Below are 26478 nucleotides of genomic sequence, written 5' to 3' on the forward strand. Positions count from 1 at the left end.
CAGAAATCATCAGGAAAAATAACTCTGAATAATAGGTGACATTCTAACAGCTCATTTCATGTTTTGCTATGGGTTTTTTTTAAGCATTATATATTAGGTTGCTTTGCAAATGACTGGTTGTCTGTAACAGCACCATTAAAATGCACAAAATATCTAGACTTTCACAGCATTGTGTAGTTAATCTAAAATAAAGATCTGATGATAAAGACCATGTCCAGGAGATCCTAGGAGAGAAAAGCTCCTATGCAGACCATACTAATAAAAATCAACTACATAAACTCCTGGCTTACCACGGGTAGGTAATGTCTGGTATCCACTGTCAGAGCTTATTAAACCATTGGAAGGTTGGCTGAGGTCACCGCCTATTGTTGCTAGTTCTGGTTCACTCATGTATGAACGCAGTTCCACCTATATGGAAAAATACTCATCAGCTCAAATGAAGTCACAGACAAGAAGTCTTCTTAAAATAAATCCTAAAACTTTGTTTCTGGATAACTAAATCTGTCCATGCCATTATTATAAGTCATAAATCTCTCTCTGCCACGAGCTCTCTCTCTTTATTACAAGACCTAGAGGCTCAAGTGGGGCAGCTGACACACCTAAGGGACAGGATGCCATTCAGAGGCACCTGGACAAGCCCAAGAAGTGGGCCCATGTGAACCTCATGAGGTTCAATAAGGCCATGTGCAAGGTCCTGCACCTTAAGGGACCTGGACAAGCCCAAGATGTGGGCCCATGTGAACCTCATGAGGTTCAATAAGGCCAAGTGCAAGGTCCTGCACCTGGGTCAGGGTAACCCCTCATATGAAGACAGGCTGGACGATGAAGGGATTGAGAGAAACCCTGTGGAAAAGGACTTGGGGGTACTGGTGGATGAAATATTGGAGGGAGGTGATTCTGCCCCACTGCTCTGCTCTGGTGAGACCCCACCTGAGTCCTGCATTCAGCTCAGGACCCCTCAGTACAGGAAAGACATGGACCTGTTGGAGAGGGTCCAGAAGAAGGACATGAAAATAATCAGAGGGATGGAACAGCTCTATGAGGACAGGCTGAAAGAGCTGGCATTGTTCAGCCTGGAGAACAGAAGGCCCTTAGGAGACATTCTTTTGGCCTCGCAGTACTTAAAAATAGTCTATAAGAAAAACAGGGGTGGACAGGGCAAGGGGTAATGCTTTTAAACTAAAAGAGAGGAGATTCAGGCTAGACATGAGAAAGAAATTTTTTACAATGAGGGTGGTGAAACACTGGGAGTTTGCCCAGACGGGTGGTAGATGTCTCAGCCCTGGAGCATTCAAGGCCAGGCTGGTCAGGGCTCTGAACAACCTGCCCTAGTTGAAGATGTCCCTGCTCATTGCAGGGGGGTTGGACTAGATGACCTTCGAAGGTCCATTCCAACCCAAACTATTCTGTGATTCTATTCTACATTTTACAGACAGTATCTTTTATTATAAATTCACATATCTTTAGAGTGCAAGTGTATAGATGTATGAGTGCTCACCCTATAATCTCCATTTACATACTGCCCAAGTTCTCGATCTCTTTTTCTTTCATCTGACTGACGTTTCAGGCCACGCACTGATGTGTGTCTGATGACAGTGGCTTCTCTTGGGAGAGGTGGGACAGCTGGTGGCTGATCATCAGGACTGTACAAGTGAGGGAGAGGAGGTCTGGGCGGTGCTTCATCTTCCTGGTAACAGGAAAGTACAGCATTTGGAAAACAGCCCGAGAGTAGTCTGACATAAACTGACTGAAAGTTCATTACGTTATATGAGTTATTTGTGAGTTCTTCAGCATGTTCTCCTCTGTCCACAGCAGGAGCTTGAGGCTTTAAAAACCAAACAAGACCCAGGAAAGCAATCAACTAATCAACCACAAAGCATCACCAAGGAAGGCTCTGCACTGCTATGTTCCGAAACAGCATATGGCTACTGCACATAAAGCTTCAGGTTATGCATATATATTCCCCTGTAAGTGCTATTGCTCAGTTTCGATACAGTGTTTCCCTGTTGTGCCTCCACACTGTGTGCACTTTCTAACTGTGAAACTTTCACCATTTCTGCCAGAAGTAAACATTGGTGAATGAATCTCTCAAGAGCAGTACTTACAACCTTTGGGTTTAGCTTAATCGGTGACTGAAGAGGTGGATCAATTTTCTTCAGCTGCTGTGCTTGGTGCTGTGCTCTGGCCTGGAAATAAGGCTGCGGATACAGCCGAACCTCCAGCGAGGATTTAACCGGGCTGGGTGGAGGGCTTTGCGGAACTGAAAGCTTGCTCTCCGCAGTTGTGAGGGAAGCTGGTAAGGAAGGCACTGAAGACTGAGAAAATGAAGGCACTATTTTTCTCTCTAGGGGAGAAAAATGCAAATGTGTTAGGTGTTGTTTCTTATCAATAATGTTCCTAAGAATACCAATTCACATCCTTAGACTTCATAAAACAGCCCTAATACCCTGCACATTGCTTTGAACGCAAACGGGTGGTTTTCTTGGGCATAAAAATGTTTGATTGTTACATTATAGCAGGGGTGGAAAAGATTTTCTTGATGAGGATCAAGCAAGCCTTTTAGGCCAAAAATAAAAACACACACTTTAATATCATCCAGTAAAATTCCTCGGAGAGGCCAGTGGGAGGGAAGGAAGGAACAGCCCAAGGATCATATGAAATCAGTTCATAGGCTGTATCTGGCCCCATGCCACAGATTCCTTAAGACACCTATAGACCTAGAAAAGGCTGAGCACTCACAGCCATACCTTAAATAAAATAAGATCTCACTATCTCAGAACTATTTTATCTCTGTATGTAAAAGGTGAGCAAAGATACTTTAAATATAAAGTGAATTTACAGGAGGCATTAACAGTCTCTTGCTATCCCAATGCCTTAGGTCTTTTTCTTTGAAACATAATAAAGCAACTGAACTGCAGACCACACACACTTTCCCTTCCTCTTTTCCATAGCTGATGCGGTTGCTCTGCCCACCAAACACCTGCCTCAAAGGGAACAGGGAAGGCAACTGCAGCAAGGGCAGCATCCCAGTTAAAAACAAACAAAAAAGCAGAGGATACCACAGAGAGGAGTTCCTGGACAGAATGCAGAATAGTTGCTATGTTGGCATGAATCTGGCACGTGACAGAAACCCTTTCTGCAACTCGCAGAACTTAGCCCATTATTATAGTTCCCTTTTTTATGGTTTATTACATTTTAGTGCCATCAGTATGTGAAAACAAACAACAACAACAAAAAAACCTTTCTGCCATCTCAACCAAAGAAACATCAAGTTAATGTGCTCAATCAGAGATTTATGATGCCACCCATAGCAGAATGAACTGGATTTTCTGCAGTAGAATAAACTTCTAGACTATTTGCACAGATGCAAGGATTCACCTGAATTTGTATATTTTTTTCATGTATTAATTAGGTTCTCTTTACCTGGATTCTTGATAGAGTCTACTATGGTTTTGTAGTTTGCTTTATTTGCACTCAATCCAGCTGTAACATCCTCAATTCTCCACAAGTCTTTTTGTATTTGTGTTTTCTCCTGATGTTTGCAGTAAAAGAAAAAGAAAAATCAATTACATCTAGTTTTTAATTCATTATGGGCTTAGACCTTTTGATATCAAAACCTAATGAATGTTTCAGAACTTACATGAAAACTTCGGAGTCTACAAAGGAAGATTAGGAAGATTAGGAAAACACATCTACATTTACAATATTATTCAGGGTACACAAAAGTTTAATGTTCTTCATAAAATGAGCTTGCAGAACCTTTTCAATTGAACTTTGTTCTTTAATCCTATACTTACACATTTAAGACTGCTAAGGCAGCCTTATGAAACTCATCTGAATGTATTTAGGGGGGATGCCCAATATTGAAAAAAAGAAGAAAGAAACAGTAGTCTCCCTGAATAATGCTGTGAATTTCCTAATAGCCTTTAATGGATGAAATATAAACCCAAAGCTAACTCAGAAGGGCTGACAAATTTAATTCCTTCTTATATTTGGGTTGTCAGGTCTACTGGACATGATATATTATAGGTTGAAACAATATATTGTTGCTGTTCCAGGATTCAGTCTCATCTCACATTCTGTTTGCTTTAGCAAGGCATTCCAAGAAGGAGAGAGAGCAGCTTTGGCTACAGTCTGGATTTGGCCTTTGATAGTATCTTGCAGCCAGAGACCTTGGCTACTGAAGCACCACCTCAGTCAGATGTTCACCACAATTGTCATGAATAGCCATTCTCATCTGCTTAATCAAAGCCTGGTAATTCTGCCTTCAAAAACTGGTATTAAGAAAAAACTTAATATCGTTTCCCTCTTGGAAGAAGAAAGCAGAGGGCAGTGAAACATCTTAGTTAAGAATTTCTTACAAACCGCTCAAGAAGCCTAGAAATCCATCACTTGCCATGAGCTGCAAAATAACCACTAATTAATCCTATAAGCTTGAAAGAAAAAAACTTCAGCAGAAGCTCTTCTACCTCACAGAGCTAAGGAAGGCATATAAATTGCTTTCCACTTTCTGTCTTAGATCAGAAAATATGTTCAGCCAGGTTATAGATCAGCAAACAGGGTGCCAAGAACACAAACATTGAAATGATGGAGAATGTTATTTGCCTGTAGTAAACTCACTCAACGGATGGGACATATCTTGAAAGACTGTCAGGATACAAACTATAAATTTGCATGTCTCATTTCATTTTTCTGAGATTCATCATACTACAAGGAACCAAATGATGGATTTACAATAATCAAGCCTCAGAACTGGCTAAAAATAAAAAAGTACCAAAAATCCTGCTTCTGAAACCACTCAGAAAATGTTCGAGCCTTAATGTACAAAAGCTGTGAGATCTTTTAATATTATTTCTTCCCATTAGTTTAATATTAATGCGAAGAGAATACTTTAGATCAAGAATGGACTAGATCGAAAATATAAGCAGACGCATTTATTTTTAAATTATGAAAGCCAAGACTGCTGTTTATGAAAGGGTATAAATATACTTTATGGGCAAGCATGAAAAGGTAACTTGGAGAGATAAATCAATTTCTCTAACTTCCTTCGCACAGAAACATAAATTTGAATGATTTATAAAACCAGAGCAGAAACACCTACCAACTAAAAAGTTATCACTGACAAAACATCACATCTCAGTTAATTTCAACATACCCAGATCCCCTCAACCCTTAAGCAAAAGACAACGAGGCTACACTCTTAAAAGCAAGATTTACTCTGACCAAGCTGCTTGAAACATTTGGGTTTTAACCTCTTAATTAATGCTACATAGAAACAACACTAGCTGTTTCCTACAGCAACTTGAGCCTGCAAATTTCTTGAATTTTTAATAATATTCCATGAAGACTGCATTTTTTTAAATACACGTGTATTAATTTAGTGCTCTTGGAAAATACTAGATAAACAATCTTGAGCCTACATACTCCCGGGAAGAGATCAAAAAGACGAACTATTATGGTTACTTCAAGTGAGACTTGTTTGAAGGGATATATAATAGTTTTAAGAACATCCCGTACTTTCTGGAAAAATCAGCTCCCCTTTATATCTCCAAAATAGGTATGTAGAACCATTTTTAAAAATCTTAGCCAAAGACAAATGTATGTATGCATACGTATTTACATTTATATATGTAAGTATACACACACAGAACACATAACACGTATGTTTGTGCGTGCACATGTGGTTTTTTATAATTATGCATGTATGTGACATGAGATGACAATAAAATTGAGTTAACATTTGGTCTGTGCAAACCACATTCGCTTCTATATGTATTGCTAAATCACATGCCACACATCCAGTATGCTCAATGCACAAATGGAAATTGTTTCCTGAAGTACTTTAACAGAGTATATTTTGTTTAAACCTGTAATTTCCCTTTGTTAACCAAAATAACTTCATATAGGGATGATTTTATTCTAAAATACCCCTAGGACTTTTTGAAGAAACATATTCTACAGTTGAGCTCAACTACACATACATACACACAAATCTGGACTGCATTCCTTGCTTTAAGAATAAAATGACCAGTCTTAAGCAGGTATGGAGAAATAATCAGGTATGTGACAACCAGTTCAGCAAACAGAATAACATGGCTTCTAACAAAGCTTCTCTGTAAGATTCAAAACTGAATAATTGATTTAAAATCAAGATGCCTTTCAATTACTGATGGCTGTTAAACATTTATTCCACTTCACAAAACAATCTGCAGGGATAAATCTTCCATAAATAGAAGAACATGACAAAGACCAGGTAATGACAGTAACGAGACAGTGACTGATGTTTTTGAAAATGGATACAGAAGCGAACAATGTCAGATCAAATAAATGGAAGACTAAGAAGTCCTGCATAGTCTTATGAATTAAATACGTTATCAATGTCAAGATGTCAGCATGTAATAAAAACATAATAAAACAATGACAAATTTGCATAGACAACTTATGAGAAACTACTACATGCTACAGGACAGCTAGTAACTGCACAGCCACGCTGTTACCATGTCTGAACTCTGCAAACTAAGCCACACGACAGCTGAATAGAGTGCAAAGTTGTAGAGAATTTCTCTTATGAGATGATAGCTTTCAGGTTCACATAAAACCATCTCATAAGTAAACCAGTGTCAGGAAATGGACTCACCTGAGATACCAATGAACTATTCATTTGTTCCTGTAAGGCTTTTTTCAGCTGGTTCACATCCTTTTCTAATTTCAGATATTCATTCCAAGCATTTTCCATTTCCTGTTAACACAGGGAATACTCTAATACAGTGTTACAACAAACTCTGAATCACTCTATCCATTCTCTAATTGAGCACAAAAGTGTTTTTAAGATGGTGGTATTCTACTATAAAAATAAGCAAAAAATCCATTTTGGAGTCTACATTTTTGCTTCGAGTTGATGATAAACTTCAAAATGCTTTATAGCTTGCAATATCAAATTAAGAATCTCTAGTTAAAGAATTCTGGCCATTTTCCTCACACAAAACCATTTCTTAGGCATAAAACTGGCATTTAATAGAATCTGAATGATGACTAACATGCTATGAAGGAATCGAGTCTATTCCATTTCCTTTTATCTTACTCCTCTATTTAAAACAAGTTTATAATTAAAATCCAAATAGTCACCTCAACCAGAACTCATGTTTTGAAACACAAACCATGTTGTTCTTTAAAAGTTCTACTGACGATGTTATAATGTCATTAGAAGTGGGAAAAATAAGCAGAGACCTGGAAAATAACACTATCCCATCACCCTTACTTTACTTAGATTATCTCAGCATCCATGACACCACAGTCTGCCTTGTGACCAAGAAGTGAGAAAAATGAAATATGGGGAGCATTTTTATGTAAAGAATGATGAAGCAGGCTTTTCCTCTGAAGTCTAGAAAAGAGATCACTCAGGAGTTGAAGGGAAGAAATAACAAAGGTCTACAAAACCAAAAATGGCATGGAGAGCAGTAACGACTGACCACTCCCCAACCTTTCTTATACAAGAGCAAGGGTCTACCAAATGAAACACGTGCAAGTCAGGCTCAAAACAAATACAAGGAAGTAGTTGTCCACACGGTGGGGAAAAGATCTATGTCATAACTCGCCAAATTATGTTTAGGATGCAAAAGGTTCACAAAATTTAACAGAAGACTGTACAGGTTCTTGGAAATGAGATCTACTAAGGATTACTAAATAGACAAATAGAAAATATCAACCTCAGGAATTTCCTGAGCAGAAAATAATTAGAAGCTGGATTGGTTATGATAGGACACGCTGCCCACCTCTGCTGTCTTCACTCTTCCCTAAGCATCTGCTTATGCCCACTGCTGAAGCCAGAACCCTGGGCCAGAAGCCTCAGACTGGACCAGTACAACCATTCCTACAATTACCTGCTATTTATGCCCCTGATTAAATTTTGAATGCCATCTGTGAAAGTCATACATTTTCTACAGGCACAAAATACGGCATGTATATATATTTAAATAATACTGGCATTTTAACAACCACATCCTACTACAGGAAAGGTTTTTCATGCAGTTCTAGGAACAAAATTATGAAGAGCTGCTCACATATTCATCAAAAGGCAGGAGTAATATAGTGAGTACACAACACCCAGGTTCAATATACTCTTTCATGGCCGATTCTTAGAAATACTTTTATTATTAAGAATGTAACATTAAATTGCATTTTAATTTTATTAAGTCATAATATCAACAGTAAATATTTACCAAAATATCAACAGTTTCCCAATTCCTTTTCCCCTGGAAAAATATCATTGAATTACATTCATATTTTCAAAGAATTAGCTGAAAGATTTGCAACGTAAGCCCCATGTATAAATGAAAAAGGCATAAAAAAATTTTCTAAGCTTTTTTTCTGGAGTGGGGGGGCATGGAGGGGTGGACGGATGGGAAGGGGGCAATGAAAAGGAAAGCTGGAGAGACTAAGTTTTGTTGTTCTGGTTTAGTATCTTGTACTTTAACCAAATCAGTTCAGAACAGGACTTAACTCCCCTATCCAACTAATTATACAATTTTACTCTAACTGGAATTCTAATTACGGTTTTCTTGAAACAACCAAAACCACGTACCGTTGAAACTTTGGATATTTCAGCCCGAATATGTATGAGATCCTCTTGCAAAAGCCTCTGCTGGTAAGAAATTTTTTCTGCATGTTGTGGTTGGTCTTTGTACTGTTCCATCTGTCTGTGTAAAACTTCCAAAACAGACTCCAGCTGATCCTAACAAAGATGATGGTGGTAAGCTTGCAACATTTACATGGGATTTTATTGATGTACAGACAGGAAAATAGAAATTGTTTTCCACCTCCCCACCTCAGCACTTCCTATAAGACACTAGAGGTTCAAATTGGCCTCCTGTTGTGGAGACTAAGATGTAAACAAAAAAGTGCAAGAGCCTTAACTAACTATTAGAATAAAAATTAACTGATTTAAAAAACTAAAAATTAAAATTTTCCATTAAATCTCTCCATTCAGTAGCCAGAACTGCGGAAAACGCAAAGCAGTGAGAGGGAAATTCTTCTCTTTACCATCTGTACAAAACTCTAATTTAGAGTTTCAGAAAAATTCCTACTAAGCCATATAGAAATGTGACAGCCCTACCACAGCACATAGGCAAGGAAAGACAAGGGAAGGCAAACCATTTTGTTATTGTTTACTATTTTAATTCTGAATTGAATGGGCACAGACAAAAGGAGGTAGGTTCCAACTACAAACTCATCACAGAAGATATTCCAGCATTTCAGTCAGAACCCTCAGAAATAAATTCACAGTACTATATATATAAACCAGCACAGGTTTCTGAAATTACTACAAAAATACTCTCTCCCTTTTCTTGCTCCTCCTTCTAAAAACCAACCAACAAACAAACAAACACACGCACACACAAATAAAAACCCACCACATCACATAGGTTACAGTGAGAGCTCAATATGGTAGCACACTGCTATATATGCAAACAAAGTTTGTGTAGGTGGGAAGAACTGCAAATGCAACATGACTCTGCCTGACACCATGTACATATTAAGATACAAAGTAAAACTACACAGAAAAAGTGTATGTACCCCAATTTATAATAAATGCCAGAAAATTAAGTGTATGTGCTTTTAAAATACTCATTTTCAAAATCATGTTTTCTGAAAGTGGGTACACAGTCCTAACATAAAAACCAATTCTTTTCCTTACCCAAGTTTACATACACGTCCAAAGAAAACTATGATGCAAGCAGCATCTAGTAATTAAATTTTTTGTTTGTAATTCCATATTTTATGATTACATGAAAGTTGTTATTTTATTTTCTAAACTCCTCCTTAATTTGCTTACTTTATTTTCCTTAAGGGCTCTTATTTTGTCCTCCAAGTCCTGTAGAATTCTGTCCTGCTCACAGAAAATGCTCAGCTTGACCTGAAAATGAAATAATATAAAGATATAATGTTAAATTTTAAAAGCCAAGCAGAAAAGTCTCCACTAGCAATATTTTACCACAAAGAGCATAATAACGCAAACATGTAGCAACACAATATAAATAGCCAAACCAGGGCATGAGGTTCTGAAGTGGTATTTGATACTCACATCAATATCACTTTCTGCAATCTTGACAGGTTTTGTACTTCGTTCTTTTAACGTGTCGCGCCCTGTCACCTAAGAGGAATAGGTTTCAAAGATCTGAGAAATTAGTTGCAAACTAAAACCTAATTAAGCTTCAGCAATGAAAAGTTTTCTTAAACACTCACATTACTAACAAAGATGAATACAATTTTGGACCTAAGTCTTCAAATATGGCTTTAGTTTTAAAAAAAAGTTAGCAAAAAGGACTACTAGTTATATTAGGCTATTTAATAACTTCCAGTAGCTTGAAGTTCTGTACAAAACAGCATAATCGCACTTGTCTATGGTCACAAAGGTTCTGTTCTTGCAAAACCTAATAGTTTTAACAGTTCAGCTTCAATAGCTTTCTTAAAGCCAAAGGATTTGAATGGTTTCTTTAAATGGGCAGTGGCAAGAATAACAGCATTAATTAATGACTGAAAAATATAATGTTTTGGCAACTATTCTTTCTACAAAGGATAGTCTCTTCCATAGTACAGTGTGAATTTTATTAGACTGCTATAGAAGTGCTATAGTGGAATTAAATGTAATTAATCTATTTTGACATATTTGTAACATACCGAATCTCTCATTCCATAAATCACTGGTTTCATATTCAATTTCTGGTGAGAAGATTTTCTTCTCACATTACAGTTTTTAAATCAGTACAGAAACTATATTTTACTGTACTTCCAACCTTCACAGCAATCTTAACATGAAGGCATATCTATCTCTGTTGAATCGTTTATTATTTCCACAGTCTACATGGGACCCTTTATGCAAATAAATGAAGTCAGGAAAATGGCAATATAATTCAGTTCATTAATCACCTAGTTTTTAAATTCCTTAAAATCTAAAGGCTTAATATTACTAGATTAGAACACTTTTAAAAATTCCTGAAAGGAAAGACTATATTAATAAACAAACACCTGGTGTTTAGAAGTATAGTACCCATGTACAATATATTCTGTTCATATACAGGCAACAGTTTATGAAGAAAACTTCACCTAAATATTGCCTTTAATAGTGTAAGAACAGAAGTTTTAATATAAGAGCAGAAGTTGTTGGCTTTTTTTAGGGGGGTAGAAGGGGTAGTATGCTTTTTTACTGACTCTGACTGGCAATCTCCAGACTTGAAGCTACTTAGTTTACTTATTAACCTAGCAGGCACCTACAGGATCATGTTAGCTTTCTGAAAGTAATTAAATTTTACTGTAAGTGTAAATAAATCTGTGATACAACCTTAGTTTTTCATTTAACATATTATATGAAATTAGCTATCTACATAGAGTATTTTCAAATAACAAAGCAGGATTAAGACAGAAAAGTACGGTCATCATTTATGTTTACCGTCTTCTCCAATGGTAGATTCCATTCCAAGTAAAATGCTACTTTCCTACCACCAAAATCAAAAGCATTTACTGCTTCCCAAAACTTATATTTTTTTTTATTTTCAACAGTAATGGTTTTATATTAAAAAATGCTTTATTTCAAAAGTATTAATGTAATTGTTTAAACACTAAATAATATGTATAACTAGTTAAATATAAGCATAAATACTAGCATGTTAAAGTAATAATTTTGCATATTTAATTACCTGCCTAAAAGAGTGCAAAAGCCTTTTTCAAAGCAATGGAACTAACGTAACAGCTAGAGTCTACCGATTTGGGGCTATTTTAAACTACGTGATCAGAACTGTAAAAAATTTGTTAACTATGAAGCAGTGAACATGAGAACACAATGAAGATTTAGCATGCTTTCACATTTTGAAAATTACATGTAGGAGTCACTACTTGATACAATCATTGTCAAAACATAAGAAAATGAAACCACACTGAGGTCAGCCATAATATTGCATACAAATAGAAAAAAAATAAGGAAAGAAAAAATAAAAGCTTTACTGTTTACTATAAGACACCTGTAGAAGCCAGAACATGTAAACATTGACTGCTGTTTTCAAAAGCAATGGGATGAGCACATTTCAGCTGCAAGCAGTCTTACATGTATACTGGATAGTAACCCTTGTGCTGAGTTCTTCAGCACTTTGTATATCATGTTGATCAGAGGTCCATTATTTTCTATCTGTTTCAAACAAAAGTTTAGCAATAGCTTGTTACAGATGTCAAAACTAAAAAACCCAAGCCTTATAACCCGAGACTCCATGAGCAGCAGTCATCACATGCTCTTATGTCACACCAATCCTTGATGTTTATAGTCTATACAATCTGTCAGTACCGAAGCTACAACCAGACATATCGTATTATATTGTGGGTAGATTGTTCATCCAACCATAAGACTTTTTTACTTTTGCAAAACACACATACAAATACACGACACACAAGATTTGCTCAGACTTGCCCAACTGCAGTTTCAAGAGTGCTGATATTTTCTGTTATCTACTATGTAGTAATGCTTGCACCAAAGCTCTGCATTGATAATTTGAGCAACCTAGTTAAAACCTCAGTGAAAAAAGCTATAATCTAAAGTCAATATTGCTGAAGGAAACACAATTAATGATATTTAGCAAGTTCAAAATTATCAATAATTGTTCCTCATACTTTTTTTTTTTTTTTTTAAATAGACTACTATAAAAGGATAAGAGCAAGAGGGGACAAAACAGGACTACTGACAAATTACTAGATGCTGTGTAACCACTGACTGATCAGTTTCAAAACTATGGCACACATTACGCAGTTAATTGCTTGATCCCTATTCCACGTTGAAAAGTGATATTTCAAAACCTCTAGGAAGAGAGATCTTCAGACATAATGGATTTAGTGCAAAAAGTTTAACTCCAGTTCTAAAATCTTCAGTTGTATTTGAAATCGGTTAATCAGAGCTGGCCTAACTCAAAGCCCACTGAAGTCAAAAGAGAGACTTGAATTAAAAGGCTTTCTGTCTAAGCCTCCGGTGTATTAAATGCAAGCTACTACATATATGAACAGTAAATTTCTCATATTCCACCATTACCAAATTAATATGTAATTTGCTTAGTTTCATTCAGCACTCTACTCATACTGCAAAACAAAGCATCTCCTCAAGAATTTATATTTAGTGACAAATACAAATTTAACCAATACAAAGACACCTCCTCAAGTTTCACATGGTCTCTTCCAATCTCTCAGCTACCTGACCTGAATTTTTACATTTCCAGACCGCTACTGAAAGAAAGTTATTAAGAAATGCTGATTTTGAAAAATCAGACCATTCTTATAGAAACACACTTGACACCTTGACTGCCAAGATTTTTAAAAGGGAACTGACTCTAACATTAAGTTTCTTTTCACCAAAAGATCAGGAGCCCCCACACATTTCTCTTTCTGGCTGCTGTCATCAGGTGCTACCCAGGCTGCAGGAGGCACAAGAGCAGCTCCTGGGACACCAAACAGCCCTTCATGTCCCACACCACAACAAATCAATCTGGATGGAATCCATTAAAAAGTTGCAACCCATCCTAATGATTTTGCTAAGCACATCTCATTTTCAGAGGCTTAAACTGTGGCCACTTTTAACTGTGAGAATGGCTTTGTTTTAGAATGGACAAAACAGTGTTTTTATTAATAATTTCTCAGATTGTAGGACTTTTTTAATTGAAATTTGTCACAAAATTCAGCTGATGGCTTAGGATGCAGTTACATTTGCAAAAACCATGAACAAACGAAGAACAAGACTTAAAGCAAAATGTGTCCAAGGAACTTTAAATTCATATATTAATTATTACAACCATTTACATATTTGATCATCTAGATTACGTATACCACATGCATTGTATGAAAAATATTCTTGTTTTAAATATATATTAGTAATACATATTACACACATATGTAGTATAATATTTTCCATTGATATATTTGGTTATATATTCAGCCATTAAAACATCAGATAAAACTGAAATATGGACACTAATAAGTTCAGTCAGCTCATTAATTGCACATATGCAAAGCCCCATGGCAAACAATAAGGGTAACAAGGTGTCAGGTTTCACTCCACCTTGATTTTCAGAAACATCGTATGATTTATATATGACGAGAGATCCTACACACCATGTAAAGTGGTAGACTGCTTTGCTAAGCAAAATTATTTTACGTTTTTCTTTTGTTTTGGTTGGTTAGTTCTTTTTGTTGTTTGTTTTTTTTTTTTTTTCCTTCAAAACCTGATATTAGTAAGTCTAGATTTACTTTCTAATTGCCAGCTACCAGATATATCAGATACAGAAGTAATTTAGATGTTTTGTTGCTCAATTTTGGCTGCCCTTTTTTTTTTTTTAAAAGGAAGTATCATGTAACATTTGGGCAGATTCTATCTACAAATGGATGCATGAATTGGTGGATTTGAAATCTCTTAGCTTTAATAATAGGAAAACAACAACGGGTGATAATTAGTCATCACATTTTCACAAGAAAGCAAGACATAAATATGGCATATTATAAAAACAAGGAAAGATGTCAGCTCAAGAAGATTTAAAGGGAGAAAGTTGGATTAAATAACACTTTTACTTAGAGGAGTTGACTTCATATTGGTTCTAATGCTACAGGAGACAAACATTTTGAATCAAGTTTTTGTACGATTTCACTAAACACACATAATATCATCCATCTAGCAGCAGCAGTAACACAAGTTCTTCTACCAACTGAAGCAACTACATTTTCTGATTTTGGAATTTAATTGTATAGTCACTACTATAAAAACACTCACTATTCTAAGCACAATAGTGATGGCAAAAGACACAGTTTCCCTTTCTGAACAGAAGGTGATTTGAAACCTGCAGGTACAAAGATGATACACAAAAGACTACCGGGGTAAAAAAAAAATTGAAGTAGACTCCTATAGAATCTTACCTTTAGATCCAAATACTCCAAATCCTTTTTCAACTGAATATAAGTGTCATCCGCCTTCATGTAAGTACATAGGGAAAAAAGAATGCAATGTATTTGAATGTTTGACACAAGCTTAGAATATTTTAATTGGTTATACACAAGAAAAGGGATGAAAGAGGAAACAAAATAATAGAATAGGAAGTACACAAAAAGCACACTTGCTCCACCAGCATATTGCTATTTACAGCTGAAAAATGGGCAAAATATTTCCTAATAATATTATTACCTCATGCCCTCCCTCCAAACATATAGATTTGAATTTTTGACCTCTAATGCGACATGTAACTACCCAAAACAATAGATTTGTGAAAGTTATTTTTTCAAGAACACTTTCTACTATCTCCTCACTGAAGAAGTCATGGTGGTGTTCTCCAGCACAACGGGTCTCTTGGGAGAAGAGGCTTGTACCTAACTGAATGTCAATTGTAACTAGAAGCCATCATATAATAAATCATTGTAATACTTTAGATTATATTTCATACACATTTTAAGATACAAATTCCTTTACCCAGGGCAAGTATGACATCAGTTTTGTGAACAAAATACTGAAAAATATCTCACTTATATGATTAGCGAATTCATTTTGACTTTTAAGTAAGAGCATTCAACTTGATTCTTAATTTTCATTGGCTCATCTGTAATTGCTATAAGCTTCATTTTAAAGTTATGTTAATCTAACAACATCTTCATTACAGTCGCTTCAATAAAAGCATGCACAGAAGACATAACGAAGTTATTCATCTGCTTTTCAAGAGAGGTATGCAATACACAACAAAATAAAGCTTAACTGTTGCAAAAGTGCTTTGTAATCAGCCAAAATGCCCCCAAATTGCTAGAATTTTATTGCTATTTTGACAGGATTTTATATACCGGGTACATTAAAGTTCAGAATAACAGAAAAACACAACTATACCTTTTCTCAAGTTTTGAGCCAATGAGAATGTGTAGTTAAAAAGAAAAGAAACACCTTTTATGCAATAAAAATCAACAAATCACACTTGCATTTCTTTAGAGGTGTTTACTGACAATTCCTGTCTGATCAGCAGAAACTCTGCCCATTTTGGAGAAATCCCTGTCACTACCGGCCATCTCAGTGTGATTGTTCTGTAGGTGAGGTGAGGCAGGAAATGAACCTTTTCCAAATTCAAAAAAGTTCCTTTAGTTTTGGGCCAATATAAACCCTTCACCAGTTCCAAGAAGAGTCACCACACTTTATTCGCAGGCGGCTCCATTTCTGAGGCTCTAATACGAACCCAAGAGCTCTGTAAGCACACTGCACTTTGATCTCACTTTTACAAGTTTCATACACCAGTGCAATCAAGAGCACGGCTCATGACCCAAGATGCCCTTGAGCTTTAACGAACCAACGTTCACCTGCAGAACCGACACAGTTACAAGCTCATACGAATGTACAAATTGGCTGATGAATTTCAATTTGCAGGTGATGCAGCATGTGGCACAGGGAGCCAATCCCACCATGAAAGCAGCACAAAGAAATGGTTTTGCTTTAGAATGAACTTCTCTATCATTGTAAAACGCATTTCTGAAGACGCAGCATTTTCAGAAATAGTACAATGAGGGAGTACACATAGCACTTTGAAACATGTGCACTGGTGCCCTATAACTTAAACCACTCATCTTTTATAGCATATACAACAGCAAAGAAAAACCGCAAACAACCTGGGGACTGCAGAATACCAAAGAATGGGCAGGAAAGCACAGACTCAAGCATGCCACTCATAAAGCGTCTGCAGAGTCACAAAATGTCATACAGCACAGATGAGCCAAGCAGCAGCTGACCTGATAGGTGGAATTAGTTGGCAAGTGCTGCAGTAATTGTGCGATTGTGTAATTTCGTATACTAGCCAACTTAGCCTGATGTCTCCTTAATCGAATGAGAAGCAATGTTAGCTCTTCAGGCTGCAGGTATTTAGACACATTGTAAAGAGGAAATTAGCAGTCTTCAGGGAGAGTAATCGTAATTACATTTTTCACCTCACTGCCCAGAAAGCAGTTACTTGACATGATTAGGTAATTGTTTAATTAACTCTGCATTTGGTCAAATAAACACAATAAAAGTTGAATCCTGTAATAACAGACAGCTCACTCCTGTTCATGTTGCAGGTGACAGCAAAATTCCTATGGGCTTTATTGGGAACTGGTTAAGATTAAGTTCTCATTCAAGTTATTCATGTTTCAGCTAATAAAAATACAACTACTATGGAATGAGCAGGATTTTAAAACTTAACACCACCACTATTATGACACAAAAGGAGAAGTAACAGTTATCTCAACTTACCGATTTGCCATGCAAACTGGGTGCGCTCACAGTATGTGTCATGTAACCCATAGCAGGCATAGAGCGTCGATCGATGTGAGTTGAGCTCTGCAAGAAGCCACAGCCAGAACTGTAAGGATTGTCTGAAGCGAGAGGTATGTTCTACTTCAGGGCAAACTGAGAAGATGTGCACCTCTGCCACAGATTTTCTATTTGAATTCACAGCATGCTTGGATGAAGGTGACAATCATGGGACAGCCGTATCCTTTGATGTTTAAGTAAAACTTATCAATGAACAAATGCAAATGTAGCGCCTGTGATGCTGGGCAAATCATCGGATTCTGGCAGCACAAGGTGCTTCAGCAGAATATGCAAAGTGGTTTCCAGCAAACAGAAAAAGAAGTATTCATAAAGTATCCCTCCACCTAATGTCTCCCAGAGAAAGGCTGGTTGGCTCATGCCCTTCAACAGCAGCTTGTACTCCATACAGTACCAACTTCAGCCAGAGAACACTAAGCTACTGACATGAGTGACACCTTGTGGCAATGGGCTCCATTAATACCAGGTTTTATTAAATAATCATACTTGTTCTGCCCCTTTCTGCTTATAACATGAAAACCTACTACACATCCATTCTTTTCTCTTAATGCCAAACTTCTTCGGCTTTCTTCAAGGCAGACTAAATATCTCACCATTTATTTTTATTCCTGTCTCTGAACTTCATTGAATCCTGTTTTGTTCTTTTTTTTTTTTTTTTTCCCCTTTAAGTGTAAATGCATTCCAAGGAGGGGGGGGTATCGCAGATTTATGTAGACATATACATTTACATGTAAAATAATGCCATGTGCCTACATATAAAAACATGAGTATTTTTCTTTAGAAACTTCTACAAAAGTTTTACGGAAAAGTTTTACATATGATGAAAATTGTCTTTCTCCATATTAGTAAAACCAATATGAAATTAAGAGTTTTATTTTATGAGTAAAAATTTATACAGCTACATTGCACAGGAACAGACTGCCGTACACTCCTTCATAAGGAATATAATGCTCCTTCAGCTTATAGAGAAACCAGTGTCTGGTATAATATAATCAGGAGTTAAAAAAATATTGATTTCCAGTGCTGCACATCACTGGACTATTTCATCATCTGACATAATATAAACCTATAAATGCTGAAAGACATCCGACAGCTATACTGCATATACATCAGGAAGAAAATCTAAACTGTGCATGAAGCTGGCATGCAACCTAGTGTCATGGTCCTGAACCCGTGCTGGGCATCTGAATTTACAAGTCTCTTTCTCTGCAAATGCTGGCCCCATCAGAGCCCATGGTGGAGGTCAAAGAATGAGGTGAATATAAAGGTTTTCATTTCCACTTATTCCAGTGCAAGAGTTACCAAGACAAGCACATTCTACACTGATCGAACCCTGAATTTCCCTGATTTCCTTAGGCAAGGAGAGCCACATGGAGTATCAACCAGGGAAACCTCTCTTACCTCTGGATAAGAGGCTACAACAGTGCCTACAAAAAACCCACACTGAAATTCTGCAGAAGGTTAAAGTTTCGGACCAACGCCATTTGAATTTGATTAGTCTGATACTAATGGCTCTGCAAAGAGCTTAAACTATCAAATGCACGAAAAATTATTATGATTTTAGCCATAACTAAAAACTGAATCAGTTATAAGACTAACTACACTAACTACTAATATGTAGAGAAAGCAGACACAGCAAACAGCGAAAACTACAAGCACAAGTAAATAATTAAGGAAGAGTTCATCCTGCTTAGTTTTGTATTCTTGCCTGCCTACTCTATACATTAAAATACTATGATTTGTATATTTTATACATATAAACATATGCCTTCCAGTGTTTGATTAAAAATATTCCAAATCAATGTGACATGCCAGCAACTTTCCTAATCAACCAAAAGTCATAAATCTGAAATTATCAGAAAGCTAGGAGTTTAATGAGAAAATTATTCATTGTATTAACTTTTACAGCTTGCATAATCTTTCACACACAAGGAAAGATTCAATGAAAATGATTAAGTTACATTACCAATGTGTGATACCACATTTAGAACAGTATGAAATCAGTTATGTTGTATACAAACCTTTACAGCATGATTTCGTATCTTCCTGGGTGATCCAGCAAAAGGAACGTCTACAGTCTGTCTCTCATCAGGCGGTTTAACTGTAAGCCTTTCTGCAGGAGTATGCGGTCTCCTTGGGAGAAAGCTTTTTGGAGGTCCAGGTGGAGGAATATCAGACGGAGAGGGCGGAACAGATATTGATCGTGGAACATCTAATGAACTTTTTGACTTACCACGATCAATAACATCTGAAGAACCTACATAAAGTGGGGCAGTGGGGCTGCCATGTTTGAATTGCTGTCTCTGCTGCCACTCATATAGCTGCCAAACAGTTCCGTCCTTATTTGCTTTCCTCTCCTCCTGGGACATCTTCAAGTGGCTGACACGATCTTGCGCGTATTTGTAGTCACTCGGCAAATTGCGGTTGGGTGGTGGTGGGGAGCTCCCTGAAGGCTGCCTGGTATTCTTTGGCAAAGTGTGATAGTTCTCAGGAAAAGGTAGATTGGGACCCTGACGTGTGAGAGTCTGATCAGAAGTGAGACTGTAAAGGAGAGGAAAAAAAAACAAACAGGGTAAAGTTTAACATACATTGATGAGTGGGAGTGATTAAAAAGAAATCTCTGATGGCATTACATAGAAGCTACAAGACACAAGAGTCATTTAAGAAGAATTTACAGAAATCTTAATAAAGTAATATTAATGAAATCTACCCTTTACAAAAACATGACACTGTATTGCTGCAAAGATGCAAATAGTGTAAATACAGGCTGTTACTTTTGTGTCTAGCCTAGGATGATCTACTAGAAATAAACTTACAGGATAGCTGTGTTATGCACTTAGACCAAATAGAAAGCCAAGAACATGAAGAAATTAATTACTGTTACATATAAAGAGCAAATCAGTAAATTAAAATATTTTTTACTGAAAGCTTGCTCACCACTAGATGGTGCAGTTTACGAACAACAAATGCACGCTCGTTATAAAAAAACCCTTTAAGTGCAAGAAAAAATCTCAACCACAGAGTGAGTACTTCAGATAATTTTTGTTCATGTGAATGAAGAAAACAAAACAAAACAAAACAAAACACAAACCCAGAAAGGCAAGAAACTGCTCCAAGTCCCCATGTCTGCATGATGTACTTTAATCTGAACTAATGCTACTGGTTCTACTGTTTTAGGCAACACAAGGCTTTTTGCAACAGAACTCATTGACAAATTAGAATATAAAAAGAGGCATGACATCCAAGCTTTAGTATTGCATCCATAATGCACTTAAACTGTAGAAATTAAAACTTTCAGTAGACAGAGAGTTAAGACAGAATTGGCAAAAGCTTTGACAAAGCGCAGTTAACTCCCTCTCCTACTTTGAAGTCAAAAATATTTCCATAGCCTCATGCATAAGAACCTGTCTAATTTCTGATTCCCCAGTTAAACATCTGGAGGTGTTTTACTTGCCATCACTCACCCAATGTTTCAGGATCTCCAAAGAGAAAACTATTCTGCTAGACTTGCTACAGAGTAACAATACAAAAAATAAATACAAACAACGAAAAAAAACACTCAAATGAACAAATTTGGAGCACGCTTATCACTCAGCAGGCTCCACTCTCTGCATGAGAGGGAGACCTAATGGTGTAGGAACTACAGGAATTCCACATGAAAGAATGGGCAGGATGGATCAAGAACATCTTTGTTCAGCATCCAAGAATAACAGAAGCAAGGGGAAAAGTGTTGCTACTAGTAACTGCTGCTCAGTAGTCAGCCCCATCTATTTCTAATTGTAGGATTTGGCACTTTTGAGCTGTCTTGAAATATGGATACCCTTGAGAAGATGTATGATTCCTCATGTCAGAAACCAGAATAACTGCCCTGTGCTGTATGTAGGATAACAAATCCATAAAAGCTCTGCTCTCTCATACCATAGAACCTTCATGTGCTCTCAGATTTCATAATAAAGGTTAAAACAGGCAGATAGTATGAGCAGAGGGAACTAAAAGATCAGCATTTAATGGTCAAATAACCTCTTTTATTTGTCTAGCTCATTATATCACATGTATTCTGTATGGTACTGCCAATTCTTTCCACATGGAAACCAAAGTGGTTGGTATATGTGTCTTCTCTCAACGGGAGTGAGAACTGAGAACGTGTGGAGCAGACAGTGTTTCAAAAGGACAGCTGAGGCAGGCATGAAACTGGGACAGATTTCTCTGTGGAAAAAAGGGGAACGGGGCTTGGCCATTCCTATATTCCAACTCAGCAGAGCCCTCATGAAGGTATCAGTAAACTACTGAATGTTGCAAACCATCTGTGCGTGGTCATTTGCTAATCAGACATGAAAGGATAAAGTATTGAAATCAGCAGGAATTAATGGGAGTCAAAGTCATCAGGGCTAGCAGCTTTAGAAGCAAATGCAATCTGAAAACAAAGATCTCAAAAGGGGGAGCAAAATCTTGCCTTTCTTCTAGAAAAGGATGCATTTGTCTAAGAGGAACCACAAACTGTTTAGATGAAAGCAGTACTCTGCTTAGCTGGGAAGTGCTGGCTTCATGCAATACTTCAGCCTGCTAGAAAAAAAAGAACTAAGTTGCATGTGCATTACACTGCACAGGCGAAGTCACATTCAAAGCTGAACTTCAGAGGCAAATGCTTACATACAGACGGATTGCAATTTCTCAGTATATTAAAGCAGGTTTTAAGCTGGTAGCATCTCTATCACACAAGGTTTCAGACCCTTAAAACTAACTTGCATTATATAAAAATAAGCGCTAAGATGACTGAACAATTTCTGTAACAGGGACAGAATAATGTCCCAAATGACTCAAATTGGTCCACAATGGACTCTGGGCAGGGATCAAGAGTACAAACAATCAAAAGCAGCTGTACTCAAGAATCTCCTCTTGAATGATGATGTATAACTAACATTAAAAGAAAAGCAGACATTGAAGAGTGAAAAAAAAAATGGCCTGATGCCATATTATACGACAGTTTGCCATGAAAATCATTCAGGATTTGCAATGGGAAGGAACCACACAGAAAATCTTATACTAAAAGAAGACAAATGCTGAAAAGAAAACAAATACAGTTATTGGAAACACAATGTCTATTCATGGGCATGTACAGAAGCTAAAAAATTTCTTCTTTAAGCAAATCAGGAAGGAATTGGAAGTTCTGAACAACCAGAAGTATTTAACACTGTATTTGCAATGAAGGAAATTCCTCAACACGTTTGGTTCGGAAATATTAAGCTTACATTTATCAGATTTATATGGGGTCTTTTTTAGTGCAAATAAACTGTTCAAAATAGCAGATTCTTTACAATTATGTATCCACTATGTGTATCCAGGCACTGGAATCAGATCAAAGACTAGTAATTTCTGGGCAGCTGCTGTTTGATGGTCCTGACCTTTAATTACTTAAACTCAAAATCTCCTCAAAGCCTCCTTTCAAATCTCCTTCCAATTCTCTCAAAGGCTGGCATGAACCCCCTTCAAGCAGGTAGTCCCTTTGCTGAGAACAGAGAGGGGTGAGATGACAGTTCACTGTCTAAGAGAAATGAATCTCCAAAGTGAGAGCTAACATGTACTAGTGAGCAAACAGTTCTGAGTGCTTTATAAAATGGGGGTGTAAAATATTTATTTGAAAGATCTAGGTATCTATAAAAGGTGCAATCCCTGCAAATAATTATACAAGAGAGTTCTTTCTTGTCATAATCAACTTGTTGGCAAGCATTGCAGCTTTATACACCTGAGCCAGGAAACAAAAAACTGTACTCATTCTGTGTTCAAAAATTATAAAAGCTTCTAAACCACCAGAGGTTCTTTAACATTTCAGCTGGAATAACAGTAAAAATGGAGAAATTAAGTGGTCCACACGCTTACTAAAATCAAAATGTAATGTCAACCAGATTATCATCTCCATCTTAAATTTCTCTATCTTGAAATCAAGAAGACATTTGATGACTAATATGCCACTTCTACCCATCAGTTAAATGCACTCCAACAACTGAGCAGGTTGTGAGAAGGGGCCATTTAAAAGACCAATCCATTAATCTTCAGGAAGGTAACCTGCAATATATTCTGAACGCAGAGAATATAACGGCATTTGTCAGGTAAAGACAAAGAAAAGAAGGTAAACTGAGCTAAAATAGAACTTAAAGGAAGTTCTTAAAATAAGAAGAAAATTACTCTATATCCACCTATAAACTTCAATTTTGGCGGCATCACTGCAGTTGGCTCTTGCGAAGTTTCACTCAGTACTTAACAGCTCCAGCTGAGGTTTAACTAAAACAAAAACTGTCACCCACATCAGCGCTATCTTAACACTACACCCGATACACACTTAAAGTGGATTTACTGGAAAGAGCAATTAGGAGGAAAACAGTGCTGATTTAGCTGTCAGTCAAGCCTCTTCAATGCCTATACTTCTGGTGTGAAAAACATCAACAGAAGTTTTCTTAAGCACTAGTTTTCTGTATTATTTTAGACTAATAGATCCGTGCATGCAAGAAGAAATAACATACCAAGTGTTTTTCTTCATTAAACTCATATTCTCTCGGGAAGCACTAATTGATATCCAAGCAAAAAAGATGCAAGTAAACTGACTCTAGCAGCCTAGTAGAATGTTAAATGAAATCAAAAAGTATGAAAACTTCTTTAAGGGTAATTCCAAAGATAAGAAAGTAGAACAACGGACTTCCAAACAGAATTAGCAAGTCCTAAATTTCTTACTGGATCCAAAATGACAAATATTTGCTTCAAAAAACACTAAAAAAATGCCTCAAATGTTTTCTCCCTCCTAAGAACTACATGCTAATGACCCTTATTGTTCTATATTGTAATTAGATTTTAGCAAATTTATAAGGCAGTAATTCAGTAGGTTACCCATATCTGAAAAATCCTCACATGCAGCACAGAGCCCAAGCGTCTTTACGGCCACTTGACACAAGGTGACATCCTGAACATAATTTCATTTTTTCAACTGGTTCCTGACTGCATACTTTGAAAGTAAAGCAATTATGAGATTTTCAAATTACAAAAGCATTCCAGTGTGCATTCCACCTCTTTAGGTAATTTCCAGGGACTGAAAAGGGAAAAGAGAATCCTGGAGACCATGGGAACATCCTACGACTTCTTCATTAATTAAATGAATATATGGAGACCTTTCAATTTCTGACGCACACAGTGCAGTGATCTGAGTAGGGGAGTGAATGGGTGTTTGAAAGAGGAGCAGAAAGGAGGCTAAAAAAAAATCAGCATTCTTCACTTGTAAGTGGAAAACAAATTATTATCTATAATTTATATTGCGTAGTTGTTGATGAATAGGAGGTAACTGAGGGCTAAACTTCACTTTCTGGCTCTTCAATTGTTGCAAATTTTAGGAAGCTTTGAGCATCGACAATGATTAAAACCAGTAAAAAAATAGCACCCTGGTCAAACTTTTTCTATTTGCAATATAGTGACAACATTAAAAGGATTTCATCAGCCAATCCTGTATTGACTTTCCCATGAGATAACCACCTGAAAAATACCATTATGCACTAGAGAGAAAAGTAAGCTTTGTTATATATTGTCTCTGTAAAACATCATTCTGAGTTGCATATTACTAATATTTTCCTTTAAGAAAATGCCACTTGGCAGCCTATTTACAGATGGGCCTACTACTAACCTTCGTGTATCTCCTTTTTGGACTTTTACCCAGTGCTCCACTTGAGCCATGTTACTTTTTCTCTGAATCTGTTTATCTGGATTTGTTCTGGGAACAAACCCTCTTTTATAGGAGCTGGTACCATTCTGCTCCACTAGGCCAGCACTCATACTTAATGAACTAGGAAGTGTTCCATTCTTCTCAGCTGGCTGGAGCTGAGCTACTTGGGACCTTGGTGCATTCGTTAAGTCTGGAAATAATGAATCAGCTTCTGTTAACGCGTGCTTAGCCTTTCCCTTCTTAGTTTCCAGAGTTTCTTTTCTGTGGATATGACGCTGCTCTTCCTCTTTTTCTTTTCTTATCTCTTCACGCTTATCATATCCAAGCATCTCAGCTGATTTTTGATAACTTTCTTTTGCATCCATAATCTCTGCCTTCACACACTCTTTACAGGCATCCACATGATTGACTTGAGGAACAGCTTGCTGATCCACTTTTTCAGTTTCCCTGAAAAGAAGATACATGTCAGTAATGAACACTGCTTAATTGTTAAAAGTTGATGTGGTCTTGTTACTACTTTAGAAAGGATACCCAGAAAAGCACCTTCACCAAGCTGTGATTAATTCGACATGTTAAGACACACTCAGCAAAACTCAGTTGTTATCCCAGTTACACAAAAGTTACCTTTACAGTCCTATTAAAGAAGCAGAAATAATTTATACACATCTGTAAAAATGACTGAAAATACAAATATTGTAGGACATAAGTATTCAACTTGTATAATACTATGTACGAACAGCTGTAAAAAAGGAAGTCTTCCTAACCTAGGAAGCACTGAAAGCCAAACAACCAAAACCAAACCGCCAACTGCTCATTTCAAAGTCAAAAAAGCCTTTCACGGTGCTGTAGATGCCTTAGGGACTAGACATTTCTGGTCAAGAGGACAGAACAGTATCTACATTTGAGTCAGTACTATTACTGCCCACAGAATCCCTAACCTGGGGCCTATTCCTGGAAAAAAAAAAAAAAAAAAAAAAAATCTCCATTGCTCCTAGTACATGCTGCAATGCACACTAGTTTGCTTACTTACCTTATTACCTAAATATTTCAAAAATTCCGTACCAGAAATCTTGATATTAAACTTACAACACAAGAAAACATCTAAGGATCCTGAAAGTTTTATGTTGCTTTTCACATATAATGTACTTCATTTACAATTTTTTTCATATCCTTATAATGACAAGCTTCTCAACAATATTTTTTCTCTAATAATTCAATGGAGTATCATCTATCTCAAAGTAGCACCTCAACTTCTGTGAAAATAAGTTCAGCTTCTTTAAAGCTTTATGGAAGGTGAATTTTTAGTAAGGGCCATGACACAATTGTTTTCACTTCACTCTACTTAGTGTCTCAAAACAGTCTACTATGAGAAAGGACACTAGATCAAAACTTAAAACACGCCAGACTTCTCCAAAATTTCTTTCAA

General features: G+C 36.7%; 1 protein-coding gene across 14 annotated transcripts in view; it reads right to left on the reverse strand.

Annotated features, from left to right (window-relative positions):
• The window catches only part of PLEKHA7 (pleckstrin homology domain containing A7), a 156488-nt gene that overhangs the window by 14750 nt on the left and 115260 nt on the right, over positions 1-26478 (reverse strand). For 12 of the 14 annotated variants that reach the window (XM_065838381.2, XM_071808939.1, XM_065838380.2 and 9 more), the window contains 12 exons: positions 25014-25499; positions 19372-19891; positions 17273-17359; positions 14935-14988; positions 10082-10150; positions 9833-9913; positions 8582-8731; positions 6638-6739; positions 3424-3532; positions 2106-2344; positions 1499-1687; positions 291-408 (listed from right to left, as the gene is read on the reverse strand). In XM_065838381.2, coding sequence (XP_065694453.1) covers positions 291-408; positions 1499-1687; positions 2106-2344; positions 3424-3532; positions 6638-6739; positions 8582-8731; positions 9833-9913; positions 10082-10150; positions 14935-14988; positions 17273-17359; positions 19372-19891; positions 25014-25499 — 2204 coding nt within the window. The remainder of the gene's footprint in view (positions 1-290; positions 409-1498; positions 1688-2105; positions 2345-3423; positions 3533-6637; positions 6740-8581; positions 8732-9832; positions 9914-10081; positions 10151-14934; positions 14989-17272; positions 17360-19371; positions 19892-25013; positions 25500-26478) is intronic. The other 2 variants (XM_065838379.2, XM_071808940.1) reach the window with 2 other exon arrangements.

This window comes from Patagioenas fasciata, chromosome 5 (assembly GCF_037038585.1).
Source record: "Patagioenas fasciata isolate bPatFas1 chromosome 5, bPatFas1.hap1, whole genome shotgun sequence".
Taxonomy (NCBI): domain Eukaryota; kingdom Metazoa; phylum Chordata; class Aves; order Columbiformes; family Columbidae; genus Patagioenas; species Patagioenas fasciata.